General features: G+C 37.9%; 1 protein-coding gene across 1 annotated transcript in view; it reads right to left on the bottom strand.

Moving 5' to 3' along the window:
* The window catches only part of TNIP3 (TNFAIP3 interacting protein 3), a 37426-nt gene that overhangs the window by 18385 nt on the left and 4329 nt on the right, over positions 1–14712 (bottom strand). Inside the window, 5 exon segments of the mRNA XM_030863955.3 lie at positions 2025–2150; positions 5029–5148; positions 9684–9812; positions 11878–11985; positions 13403–13468. Coding sequence (XP_030719815.2) covers positions 2025–2150; positions 5029–5148; positions 9684–9812; positions 11878–11985; positions 13403–13468 — 549 coding nt within the window.

Genomic DNA, 14712 nt, shown 5'->3' with positions numbered 1-14712 from the left:
GATTGTTTTTCACTTAACCCTGAGAACAACTTTGTGAAGTCATGAGGTAGGTATCATTATCTGTGTTTTACAGGTGAGAATGCTAAGAGAGGTTAAGCAACCTATTTTTAGAGACAGAGGTTTTAGAGTTATAAGAAACATTTTAGAGATCACCTACTCCAACTTTGTCATTTTACAGATGAAGAGAAGAAAGGTTGAATATTTGCCCAAGGTCCTCACTGATGGTCAAAGCAGGCATGAACATCGGGCTTTTATCCTTAAATATCTCCTAAGTATCTTTCACTTCACCACACTGACTGTTTTACCAGTCACTGCCTTAAAATGTCCTTCGTGATAGGAAGAATAAACTCTGGTATGTAAGCAACTAGTGGCAGATCGATTTGACCTAAAAATTCCTTTGGTCAAGTGGTCCGTTTGGACCACTGGTAATATGCTACTCAAATAAGGTAATGCCTATTCTAACATGGCATTTAATCTGCTGTTAATACATTTAACATAGATTGTTAAACCATCTATTACATCCGGTGAATTCTGTCTTCCTTTCACCTGAGTAAATGAGACTTTTGAAGAATGAATGCTTGGATTATCATTATAAAGAAAATTTTGATAGTTTTAGCATATCACTAGGATCCTCCCCTAGTTCATAAGCAGTTATACTGTACTGTAATTAGACAATACATTTATTTTTTGATATCAATCAAAAATTACAGATAACACGGGAATGAAAATTACTGTGAATTATAGTCTATAATGTAAGTATCTGGTTGTGTGTTTCTGGCTGTACTACAGCCTTTATAAAGGCAAGAACATTGCCAGTCTAGACAAATATTTATCATCAATCTGAATTTAATGTAGTAGAATGAATAAAATTAAAATACGGCAGGAACTAAAATGATTTGTGCAGTGACAACTTCAAAAAAATTAAGGCAGCTTTGCATGTAAGGCATACAAATTGAGACAGTGATTTTCTCACCAAGAACGATCAGAACATTTTCTCACCCACTGTTGTAAAAGTATGTTGCATGATTTATTTTCAGAAAAACATTGTATTATATTTTTACCGTTATTTTATTCCTTCCAGTTTCTTAGAAAGGAAATGGTTCTGCCAAATAATTCTCCATGTAAAACTAGGGATTTAAAGTTAATCCTTAAAAAAGATGTCAAAGAAGAAACTAAATTTAATTCACAATCTACTTTGTATTAGGAAGAAGGCGATGACAAAGAGTTTAAAATCTCTTCTAAGACTAAGAATCTTAAAGCTACAGAGCTGTCACAGCCTGTCCCACAACAATTCCTTATTTATTGAAAAACACTGCATAATTTTGCAAATTAAAAATTTCGTGATTCATTGTTTTTTCTTAAGCCAAATTTGTGTTAGCTACATTTCCCTCATTAACATCAATAATTACCCATCATGGCAAATTCCCGAGTCTATGTTTAATAAATTCTATTGCACCTAATTTTAGTATGCTTACATTTAATATTCTATTCTAATAAAGAGGCTAACATTATCTGGCTTCCTTGAGAGCACTCCAGTTACTTTAAATCTGGGAAACCACTGAACAAAATTCTTGGTTTCACTAGGTATATAAATGACATTTAGTATGTATGTTTTTAGAAGACAGGAACATTCCAACATAGCCCTTCAAAGAAAATGATAAGAATTTAGAAACAACTTCACTGTACTAGAGTGTTTTGGCTTTGAATTTGAGCGCTAGGTAGTTCCAACTCCCATTCTACCAAGATAAATATTATGAGAAAAAGATCAAAAGAATTGGATTTTATAAAAGACTTTGGAATCCAATTTCTTGGAAAACTCCTTAATATACTTAAGATGAAAGAAATCTCTAGTCATTTTCATCTCTTTACAAGATTGTTTAAGAATGATTTCATCCCAGGTGCTAATCTCTCAAAAAAGAAAAAAAAATCCAACAGCAATTAACAGAAGCCAAAATGTCTAGATTTTTAAATGAGAAAATAAAAATAAAATACATACGTGCTGGCAAAGATTATTGGACTTATACCTGAGAATTCAGCCTGTTCAACTGGGTTTGAGAAGTTTGATTAATTTGCTGTAGCTCCTCTTTTTCTTGACTAAGTCTTTCTCGGTCTGATCGCTCCTTTTTGAAGTCTTCTTCGTATATTTGCACCTACGAAATATTAACTTACTGTTACTGCTAGCTTCCTTTTCTCTTAAGCCATTTAAATGAGTTCTGGAGAGGTGCTATCTGGGTTTGTCCAATCTGAGACATTCCGTCCTCTTTTCATGAATATTTCTTTATGGTGGGGCTCTATCTTGATACATATGACTATAATTTTACCTTTCACTTTGTTTATAATGGCAGTTCTCAACTTTTTTCTCCTTGAGCATATATCAGAAATTCATAAATAAAGTAATAACATGGATATTTTGAAAATAATTCCCCTCCCCGATTTTTTATTGCATATTCCATTGTTGTGATGAAGTCTTGCTCCTCCCACCCCATCAGTGTTAAGTTTCACTGTTTTGGAGCAAATCATCCATCTCTAAAACAAGGCTTTGATGTATAAATACTGCTTGAAGTTCTGAAAGACAGTTTACTGACAATAGCTGCTAAGTGAAGCCACTAAATACTGACATGCCAAAGTTTCTAAATATAAATTATAAGTTTAGCACAAGATAGAAATGAAAGGCTCATGTATGTGGGAGAGCAAAGCATGTTTATTGAAAGATATTCACCAGAGTTGGCCTTTATAAGTAATTGTGGGAGTATATCATAAAAAAGAGTAACATTCTAGTGGAATGCCTCTCAAGAGGTACTCCAAATATTCCAGAAAAGTAATCAAAACAACCCCCCCAAACCAGATTTAATTATTGTTGTTTTAATTGGCGTAGTGTTGGCTGATGGTTTGGAGACTAGAATGTGGAGTTATGAAAACAAATGAAGCTTAAGAAATGAAGCAAAGGATTTCCTCTAAAACCAGATTTAAACTACGACTTACATGGGAACCTAGTAGCTAGATTTCGTCTATTAAAGTTAATGCACATTGCACCACCATCAGCAACAGTGCAACAAATTTTAACTACAGGATTATCAATTTTAAGTCAATAATAATAGAACAAAATGTAATAGGCAAGGGGGGGGAATTAAATATTTTACATGGATCTAGATACAGATAGACATATTTAATTTCAAGGCTTTATTCACCAGAAGGTTGCAAGGGAACTATACGCAGCCAATCTGATATTTTGTTTTGGGGTGTTTTTTTTTTTTTTTTAGTTGAGAGCTGAGGTTCAAATCCAGACACAGTTAAACCAATGCTCTGTAAATAATTACCAGAGGCATCTGAAGTGGGAGAAGTCCATCTGATTAGAACAGATGGACGCTCTTTATCAAACACAACACTGATAGCGATTTCAGCACTTAGATGGCCAAGATTCGAGCTCAGTTTCTTTGTGAATTTAAATCCTTTAGGGTTTCACGCAGCACTTGGTGATGTAATGATTGTGGGTACCCAATTAGAAATGTGCACAGTTAAAATGTGAATGCCGAAAGCTAGCAAAAGGGCCATGCAGAAACGAAGGAGACGGATTCTGGTCTACTCTTGGGGTTTATGAGAAGAAGAATACCTGCCATTGTCTGTATCAAATACGAATTAAACCTTTACTGTAAACACGTGTAAGAGCAACTCTCTCGCATGAGGTGTACATTATACGGGAGCACTGAAGATGACTCAGGTGTCTGAACGTAAGCAGTACCTTTTTCAGAGGAATCCTGGCTAGAGCCAGTGGTACTTTAGGGGATGAGAATTTGGCAGTTTTAACACTCTGATTATGCACTTATTCTTTCCATGGGTCTATTTTCAAGCTCTATATTTGATCCTGAATGTAATGAAGCAGATTATTTCAAACTGAGTTGATAGAAGAGAAAATCCAACTTTATGTCAAATGCTCTGAATTTTTTAGATTTATAGATAGGTTACTTCCTATGAAGTAATAACAATAAAGTAAACAACAACAACAATAACACAATTGTTCTATTCTTCCTTGTATTGCATCAGGAATCCTTGTAATTGGCACTTGCTCAGAGCAAAACAGCCAACAAGTCATACCCAGGGGCATCAGAAAATAATACTTCCTGGCTCTTTGTTCTATGTCACCCTATCCCCTGCCCCTGCCATTGCTAACATATTTCTGACAATGTGTGCTTCTGGGATTGGAATTCCTATATTTCCTGTACTTATCAATATCACTATGAACTGTTCCAGCCCTTTGCTTATATTAGTTTATTTAACCTCTTACAGGAAAAGAGATGTGATATGCATGGGTGGCTCCTCAGCTAAGCCAGCTCCAGCTGGGTGAGCTAAAATAGCCTCCAGTAGTTTAGGCAGTGCTATATCCCCACAGCCCTGTGTTGCTGGTGCATGCAGGAGCTTAGAGAGAGCATCCTTTACTCCTGCTGTGCACTTGGAAACAGTGAGTGAAGCTGGGTGAGTTAGGAGGAGGAAACCATTGTACATCAGGAAATTCCTAGGTAGTGCCATCTGTATGCAGGGATAGATGAACAGACCTGGCTCTTCAGTGACTATGACCAGTGCAGAGTATTCCCTTTAAAACTGCCCTCATTGTTCAAAAGCCCAGAGGCCTGCAGCTACAGAATAATAGCCCGGCTGCTACCATTTTCTGAAAAGGTCCAGAGTTTGGGTTAATAGTGTCTTCAAAATAAATCATGTCTACATGAAACCCTCTAGACCCAGTGCTAATAGAATTTCACTAAAAGGTTAATTAGCATGCCCCCTTTTTAAGTGTATAATCTTGGGCGAGCCACTTAATCCATCTGAAACTCAATTTTCTCTTTTTTTTTTCTCTAGAGTTGGACTAGCTGATCTATATTTTCCCATAAAGCTTTAAAATTAGGTAATTCTAATTAAAATACATGCAAAAACCTTTGACATGTTTTGAATAGGAGGACTTCCAGAAATGGCTAAAGCAACATGAACAATGGGCCCTAAGTTCTCCACATGACCGCTCCACTTTCAACTTCTCACCTGCTGTTTGAGAACTTCCATTTCTGTCCTCATCTCCTCACGGCTGCACTCCATTTCAGACTTCCGCAAACAATCCTCAGGAGATGAAGAACACTCCATTTTCAAGGCATCCTGAAGAGCCTGTGTTATAAGATAAGCACACTGTTGACCTGAGAGTTGCCACATCATATGAATTTCTCTACAATTCCTACAGTCATCTCAAGTGCACTCATAAGGTGGAATTTCATTTTTAATGCTACCTTCATCACTGAGTAACTTTCTTCATATATGCATTTTTTTTTTCAGAATCTCCATCTTTTCTCCATGATGGTGCTTATGTTATTCAACTCTCATTGTTACTTGAGAAGGCTTTGGTGTTAGAGATCCTTCCACCTAGCCAACCATGAGTGGAAAACAGATACATAGCCTTTCTCTAGAGTCTGCTTCAGTCAAATATATGCTCCATCAATAAGGCTCGAACTTCAGGGAGCATCAGAATCACCCGGAGAGGTAGCAAACATGCCCACGCCTGGGCATTGCCTCCAAGGATCCTGAATCAGTATATCTGGAAGCAGGGCCTGAGAATCTGCATTCCTCAAAAGCTGACGTTCCTGCTCTCAGATGACATTTAAAAAATATATCTTCATTGAAGCATAATTGCTTTACAATGGTATGTTAGTTTCTGCTTATAACAAAGTGAATCAGCTACACATATACATATATCCCCATCAGATGACATTTTGAATGATATATTTCTGCTATATAACCATGTCCCTTACAGGAGAGAGGGAAACTCACATAAATGGGAACCCAGGCAGATTCATTATCCATTGTTGTACGGCTCTGCTCTGTACTCCTTTAGCATGACGTGCCTTGGCCTAGACACAGTCATAATTATTCTCCAATAAAACACCCACTAACCCACTAGAGGGTGGAGAGAGTGCTCTGCTTTCTTGACATGCAGTACAACTTGGTGTTTTCACCGTGGGGTGAGGAAGTGAAGCAAATAAGAGACACTTAGATTTGCCAACCAGATCATCATCCTTACTCATAATTCCATGGCACTCTTACACATACTATACTTTTTCAGATTATATGAAAGACACTGTCTCTATTCTGAAGACTTTGGGCTCATGATGAGTTAAATAAAACGGCCGCCAAAAACTGTGACAGAACATACCTCATCCTGTTGTGGTTTCAGAGCCCACACACAATGTGACTACTTGCTCATTATCAAATGAGTCCTCTACACAAATAGAAAGGTTCACTTCCAAAGCTCCAAGACTTTACTGCCTCTGTATTTCTTTAGTAGCTTCGATGGTGTTCATTTGATGATTCTATTAGTAACTCACTTCCCTGCATTACTACACAATATGGTCATAAGGATAGAAAAGAAAAGCAAATTTAAGGTCTTAAATATGCATAGTTAAGATTAGAAGTTTCCTAATAGAATGTCTTATAGTCTAGCCTGATGTAAATATCATTTTTCAGGAAGTTGTAAGAAAAACAAGAACTTTTTTCTTCCTCCAAGAATTATTAGACAACAGAAGTTGTTTAATAATTTATGTTTTGTTAGAATTTATTGCTAAGCTACATAGTTCTAGGAATTATCATAATAGTTATATTTTTAAAACATGTGTCACTAGTAATAGAATCTAGGGTGGGGTAAACCAAGTGAGTCAAGATAATCAAATATGCTGGTTCTATATCCTACAGCTATGAATAGACTACTTTTGTAGGTTTTGTAATATCTGAATTTTCTGATCTACCTTTCATGCTATTCAGACTTCTAGAAATTTTGCAAATGAGTCATAAACGAAAGGCGAGTCTAGTAGACATTTATTCCATCTTGGGGTTTTCCAACTTCCTTGAACAAACACCTGTAACCTACTCTAGAGCAGCAGTTTACCATAAGCACAGATATACTAAACAGATCTACCCATCTCACAATGGCAAGATGTCAGACACATCAGTTTTGCCCATGGGTGGCCCTGGTTGACTAGCCTCAGGTAATTTCTCTCACTTTGATCAAACATCTGGCTTCTCTGTCAAGAACCTGATGAAAACAATGCCCTTAGGTATCTCCCTCAAAGCAAATAAGTAAAATTCAGTACACATAGTTGTGTGAACTTCTGAAAACCATATGTTAATTGCTAAGGTGACATGCTACCAATTTCTGCTGAGACCGGGTCAGCAGGCAGTGGGTTTGTGCAAGCGGGGTGGACCCCAAATTTCCACGCTGTAATGAATGGTGCACACAATTAGCTACCCAAATCATCATTTTGAGTAACTTCTATTTATTACAGTGGTAAAAGAGAACAGAAGAAAAATCTATACTGTAAAATAATAATTTCTTACATTTCATTAGACACTAATACTAAATGAGAAAAAACCTAAATGAGAAAAAAATCTCTTTGCACTAAATGAGAAAAAATGAGAAAAAAAAATCTCTTTATAGCTCATCACTTTCTATCTATGTTTTTAAAGTGACAGTTGAAGGTATAGATGTGTGAGATGAAATCTTTTCTGGCTTGAAGTACCTTTTATTTTTTCTTACTACTCATAAGTAATGTGTTATGCCTATTAAAACATGAATCTCAGGGCCAAAATTGGCTACTGAACATATTATGTACCAGCAAATTACATTAATTAGTTACTTCATCCATTCATCCAGTCAACAAATATTTAAGAACATACTATGAGCAAGGCCCTGTTCTAGGCACTTGGAATGTAGCAGTGAACAAAATAGAGAAACTCAGGGCCCCATTATGACTGTTGTCTTTGTGAGTCCCTTCCTCCAAATAAATATGTAGTAAAATTATATATTATAATTGCATTCTTACAAAGATGAATATGTTAATATGAAAATATATTTTCAACCTCATACTTTAGTATTTTTCCTCTGACTTTAAGAGAAATTAAGCATATTAATGGGCCACTATAAGTATTGTGGGCCCTCAATACTGTGTCCACCTTGCCTAGGAGAGAAATCTGCCCTGCAAATATCCTGCCCACATGGAGCTTACAATCAAGACTTGGAGACAGGAAACAATTAAGATAATAAATATGAGACATTATGCACACACTAGAATGCAATGAATTCCAAGGAAATATTAAAACAGGAAATATTAGAAGTGGAGTATGTAATTTTAATTAAGATAACCAGAAAAATCCTCTTTGAGAAGATGACAAGCTCTGAATTTTACTCAAATTAATTTTTCTCATTGAGATTTTATGATTATAATCATGATTTTTAAAGTTTTTACTAATTAAAAAAGATTTTCTATAAACACACCTACACAAAAATGAAGGTTATACATGGGTTTGAGTAAAACACAGAGTTCTCGGCTGTTTTAATTTCTACAGGCTTTATATCCTTGTGCCTACATTTATAGAAATAGAGAACAGAAGAAGACTGATAAGTAATAACATATCAAAAATGGGAGAGATTTCAAATATAATCTCAATTAATGTCAGTTCCTCTAATTCATTTGCGAAGGATTTCCAGCAGTGATTAAGACAGAAAATTCATTTGCCCTGAACTTGTATCTCTGAACATTGTTTTTCTCTCTTAAACGACAGAGAAGTACATGGTTTACGAAGTCCATCTCCAATTTCTCATTTTCTCCTGAATAATAACTTGCCCCATAAACAGATCAAACATAGCATCACATTTGTAAAGCACCCTATCAACCATACAGGCATATAGTTAACGCTTTGGGGATATTTAAGTTACACCTCTGAACACTACTTAACTACAAGATGGCACACGGTCCCAAAGGCAAGCACTGAGCACGTGTTTAAGGCCAGTCAACCACCTGCTCTTTTTTTAGAAGATAATTTCTGTTACTTTGGTCAAGAAATATCTAGCTTGAGAGATGACTATCTCAACTCAACCATGTATTACTACGTATTACTACGGTCCACATACGATGTGGCTCTTGGAAAAGTCAACAGCAAAGGATTTAATTTTTTTCCCTGAACAAGTCAGCAATCCCTCCCCCCAAGAAAATTAAGGTTTAGTCCATTAAAACAACACACACACACACACACACACACACACACACTCACTTACATGTCGTCCTTTTGCAGCAATTCACAGGTAGCTCCTTTGAATAGTTGTTGGAGCAAAGGCATTAAATCACCAGCATTTTCTTAATAGACCTACACACTACTCCCCACCCCCCCATTAAAGGTGAGTTTTAGGCTTATTCTCAGGAAGGCCGCCATCTCATTTTTGGATTTGGCATTTAGTTTGCTTCCATATAGTCTGTATTACACTCAGGAGCTCCACAGTGATGATTTTAAAGAGCAGCCTGTTTTCCTCAGGAAACTTTCGCGGTTGACCAAGAGATAACGCTACTATTCGCAAACACCCACTTGCTTTATGTGGTTCTTTGATCTACCAAAAAAAAAAAGTTCTTACTCTCTTCTATACTTTCTCCTTATCTCTTTCTTTAATGACAATTCTTTGCAGAGACATGAATTCCCCCCAAAATTCTTAGCCAAGTATGGCTGAACGAAGCAGATAGGAGTGATTTATGCAATTACAGAGACCTCCGTGCAAGCCCCCGAGACGAGCCGCATTGCAGTGTGGATTTTGCTGTAAGCCTCAGCCCAGAAAGTGCTCTTTATACAGAAACCTCTCATCTCTCCAGCTTCACCTGGCCTGATACCTTATTGAGGCGTTTTATTTCACATTCAAAGTGTTGCTTCTTCTGGCTTGCAAGAGCAATTTTTTCCTTCAAAAGCGTATTCTCTCTCTTCAATTCATGTAATTCTTCATTTAGGCTCTCCTTTTCCTTCTGAAGTAGAAAGCAAGAAAACAAATTCAAAATCAATAAAATTCAGATGAGATGATATTGTAGGAATACTTCTGAAATAAAAAACAAACAAAAAACAGGACCTGCTAGATTTTCACTTAACATTCCATTTGAGCAATAATCTCTGGGTGGAGGTCAGGATTAGGATAGAAGAAATCTTTATGTTATCCTTACTGCTACTACGTTTTGCGACCCCAGAACAAGCTATCAAAATCCCCACTCCTCACTTTCAAGGGTCAAATGGGTCTGCAGAAAAAGCTACTTGCTCTTACAAGGTGATGAAAGAGTGACTCACTAAAAATAACTGAAAGTTCTAATATGCAAAGTGTCATTGCAACAAAAAATACCAAATATCTCAAAGCCCAATCCTGCATCATTCAGGACTGGTGAGAGACAAAGAAGAGGATAAAAGATAAAACCTTAGGCAATAAGACATTTCACCACAGATAATTATTCAGAGCACTGTATTATTCTGATGATTACTTTTAAAAGGTAGAGATGAGCTAGTCCAACTGCCATCACTCCTCCACTTTTCAGATCACCTTCAAGGAATCCAGTGTTTTAAGTAACTGAAGCAAGGTTGGTGGCTTAGACAATAACAGGATTCAGACAACATCTGCCTCCTATCTCTTAATTTTATATTCTGGACAGTAAACTTTCTGTGGAGTGAATTGAATTTTTAACGAGACTGCAGTTTTAACCCAGTAAAATAAACATTCTGGAATTTAGGTAAATCAAGATGAGGAAATAGCTAAGATATACGTTAAAGTATATTATTTTAATAGCTAATATTTCCCATCACAATGATTAAAGAAATCTACTTTAGGTGAGTCGTTTTCTTTACAAGTGAAAACACTTCTCTTTGCCTTTGTTTAAACAGAATAGGTCCATGTGTACACAGAAAATTTAGCAATCTTTTTCTAACTCAGCATAGTTTAAGAGAAAATTATTTCCACAAGAAAATGGTCCCAACTGCATAGGGAAGAAGTTACCATGATTCCTGTGCTGCATGTAAATGGAACCGAAAGGGACTCTTACATGGCAGAAAGGGAGTTGCTAAGCAAGGAAGGGAACCTGAACTGATGATGGATGCACTGATTGGTGACATTGCCTTAAGATTTATGCATGTTTTAAAATACAGCTGCTGCATCACAATATTAGTCACAAGACTTCACCTGAGAAAATCTACCCTTCTCGTTCTTTCCTAACATGCCTGAAAAAATGAGAGGCCATTAGAGCTCAAGGGCCTCCTCCCATTTTCTACAAATCCATGTAGTCCCATAACTAAAAGTAAAACCGAGAATCTATTTTAAGAGAGGCCATCACCTCAATGGCCACCTTCTAGTTCTCAGGAGGATTAAAGGGGCCTTCCAATCTGGAGACTGGGCTCAAGTCCTATTTTTCCATGTGCTACGTTACTGACATTAAGTCATCTAAGCCCTACGTCTCAGCCTTTTCATCTTTAAAACGGCAAAAATAAGAGTTTCCTCACAGATGGGCTGAGGATGTTAAATGAGACGATGAGGGTGAGATACTTTTCAAAAATGTTATATTTTTAAGATGACAAAGGTAATACTTATTTGTAAAGCTCTCTGTAAGCTGAAAAGCAGCTGTACAAATACAAGGAATTGTCATATTATCAACACTGGTAATAAAAATGATTAGTATTAGTAAAAGCAAAAACGCAAAATGAATTTTCTCCTAGGCTGCAACGTCCGAGAAAGATACCCCAAAGCCCTGGCTCAGTTCTGCCCGCGGGTGGAGCCGGGCAAATTAAGGTCTGCCTGTTTGCGCGACACAGAAGGAAGTGAGCCGGCACCTCCCGCCCTCTGATTCTAGAGAAGTGGCCCCTATTTTTGGCTCTGGGAACTTGCGTAACCCGTACACCCTTGCCCATCGGTCACCGCTCTGCAGAGGGTTGATTTGAATAAACGGTTGGTTCTCAACCATCTGGAGGCAGGGGCCCCCCCTTCCCCCTACCGCGCGCTCCTGGGGGCAGGGAGGTCGCTCCCCGGGGCAGGGAGGTCGCTCCCCGAGCCCCGCCCACCTCCTCGCGCTGCTGCAGGTCGCTCTCCCTCTGGCTCTGCTGCAGCTCCTTCTCCAGCGTGCCTAGGAAGCTTTCTGCGGTGTCCAGTTTCGTTTTCAGCTCTGCGACCTGAAGAAGTGGTTCACAGACAGCTGCAGACACCTCGCCTGAAGCCCACAACCCCCTGGATTTATTCCCAGCCTAAGCACCCGGGGACAGAACTGGCTCAGTCTTGGGCATCCCCTAGGGAGTGGCTCTTCTTCCCACCGCCCCAAACCGAGATCGGGTCTTTTGCTTTTAAAAAGAAGTTTCCTCTACAAGAGAAAAAAGCAAACACCAAAACGGCCTCCAGCCTCCTTTCTCTAGACCACACCACTTTCGAGGAAATAAACCCGTAGACCTTAAGGGAGCCTTCTAGGCTTGTCATTCTATTCTCAGGTCGCAAGGTGTGCCTCATCTGATCTGAAAAGGACAGCGAAGGATAGGGGATAAGTGAATATACCTATCTTGCCGAAAAACAGACGTGACCTTTAACTCATCAGTAACCTGCAGCATTTGACCTGCTACTAAATGCCAAATTAGTCGTCTGAGTGACAAGGGTCCAGAAAAGCCTTAGGGACAGGCGCTTCATCAAAGAGGGGAACTGTGACCATTGTTAACCCTGGGTCTTCATGCAGCTGCAAGCCGTTCAGGAAGGCAGCTTAAACAATTTTCTCTGGGATCATGTGCTTTAAAATTTGGAGATCCCAAAGCTGTCCAGACCAAATATTATAAGGTGGCTTGACCATGGCCTGGTGTAGTGAAACGTTACCCTGCTCTTTCCAAATTTAATACTCTGAGTATCAAAATGAGGAAGAAAAGAGCAATACTAACGTACTTCTCATGTGTGGTCACGTTTCTTGACTCTGAATTATTTTGGGGGGTTTACCTTCTCTTTCCTCTCTTTTAGAACATGGAATGGTTTTAAATTATAAACTGACTTTTACCCTTTAAAATATATTTCCTCCAAAAAAAATTCTTTCTCACCAAAGCAAAAGTTTCTTGACAGAGAACATGCTTTGGAGAGAAGAAGGGATTCCCCACTTCCCCTCACACGCTGTTAACACTGCTTGTCTCTTTTTCTGTGGAAAACAGCTTATGCTATAAAGAATTAGAGAAGTAGCCTTGCACAAAAAAGTATGAACTTTAAGCCATTTCTCACCTCACATATAACCTTGTGTTTTTATGGCTGCTAGTAACAAAGCCGAGGCCAGGATCCTGTGTGAGTTATGATAAATGTAGGCAAGAGCTCTAGAGACGGCACTGGGGGCTATATTTAGTACCTTTCTTCTGCCATGCTTAAGACAATTCACTGACACGTTCCTTCGTTCATTAATCTTCAGTACCAAGAGGCCAATAATGCACTCAGCACCCTCCCCTTCATCATTTTACAACAGACAGCCGGCTACCCACAAATCTCCTGTAGTTGAAATCAGTGAGAATCTTCACACACTTGTCTCCCCGAGATTACCGATTTAAAGCAAATACCAAACAGAGAGGTGTTTACCTTTCTTTCATATAACTCTTTCATGCTTCTAAATTGCTGATCCCATTGCTGGTTAACTTCCAGGAGCTGAAATTATTAAAGTTTGGTAAAGCAACAAAGGATTTTGCCCATTTGGAAATTTAGCCATAGTGAAATCACTTCTCGAGGCTACTAAGGTTTTGGAAGCCATGGGTGAAGACAATATTCCTTCCACCAAGTTCTGGTAGACCTGGGATAAGTTAATTGAACACATTCGCCTTTCATAATTGGTTCACATATGAAAAACTATTAAGCCTTAGGTATATCTTGACTAATCAGCTGAACAGTTTATTAGCAACTTCTAACTTTGTTTAGTTATTTGAATTTTCATCTTCTTGTTTAATCTAACCAGAATCTGATAAAAAATTGTAAGTATTAATGGTTTTATGTAAGATTTATTAATATTTGAAGGGCCTTTTTTCAAACCTTTCCATATTTTTTATGTGCTTATATTGATTATTAAAATGAAATATTTCTTCTAGCATTTTAAAGGCAGAATTTATATTAAAAAATTCCAAGTTCGGGCTTCCCTGGTGGCACAGTGGTTGAGAGTCCGCCTGCTGATGCAGGGGACACGGGTTCATGCCCCGGTCTGGGAAGATCCCACGTGCCGCGGAGCGGCTGGGCCCGTGAGCCATGGCCGCTGAGCCTGCGCGTCCGGAGCCTGTGCTCCGCAACGGGAGAGGCCACAACAGTGAGAGGCCCGCGTACTACAAAAATAAATAAATAAATAAATAAATAAATAAATTCCAAGTTCAATTAACTGATAATCATTTGCTTGCAATACTGTGGTTTTTTTTTAAAAAAATCAGTACATGATTTGTATTATATACTCAGCTAATGGATAATATCACCTTTTTGGAAGCATAGGTTTTTCAGGGAAAAATAGTTTTTGTCATAAGACAATATTTAGAAACAATTTAGGCTGCAAACAATTTGAAAGTTTTAAAACTGTGTGCCAAATAGATGAAAGAAAAAACACTAAGACCTGTTTTCAGTTTTCTTGTAAGGGAAGTCTACAACTTTCCACATTAAGAGAAATTCCAACACCTATAAATATGGGACAGACATGGAGAAGACTGTCGCAATGACTAAAATGTAGCAAGACTTTCTCTTAATTACAAAACAAAATATCTAATCCAGAGTGGCAGTTGCTAGGTAACTCTTATGCTGGAAATAGATATGACTATTTAGTATAAGACTATATAATATTATTATGTAAAGATCCCTGATCTGTTGTTATTTTAGGGACTAACATTTCTATGCTATGGTAACATTACTCTGCTATAGTT

Source organism: Globicephala melas, chromosome 5, assembly GCF_963455315.2.
Source record: "Globicephala melas chromosome 5, mGloMel1.2, whole genome shotgun sequence".
Taxonomy (NCBI): Eukaryota; Metazoa; Chordata; class Mammalia; order Artiodactyla; family Delphinidae; genus Globicephala; species Globicephala melas.
Note: the sequence above shows the minus strand (reverse complement) of the source record. Positions and strands in the feature narration are given on the sequence as shown.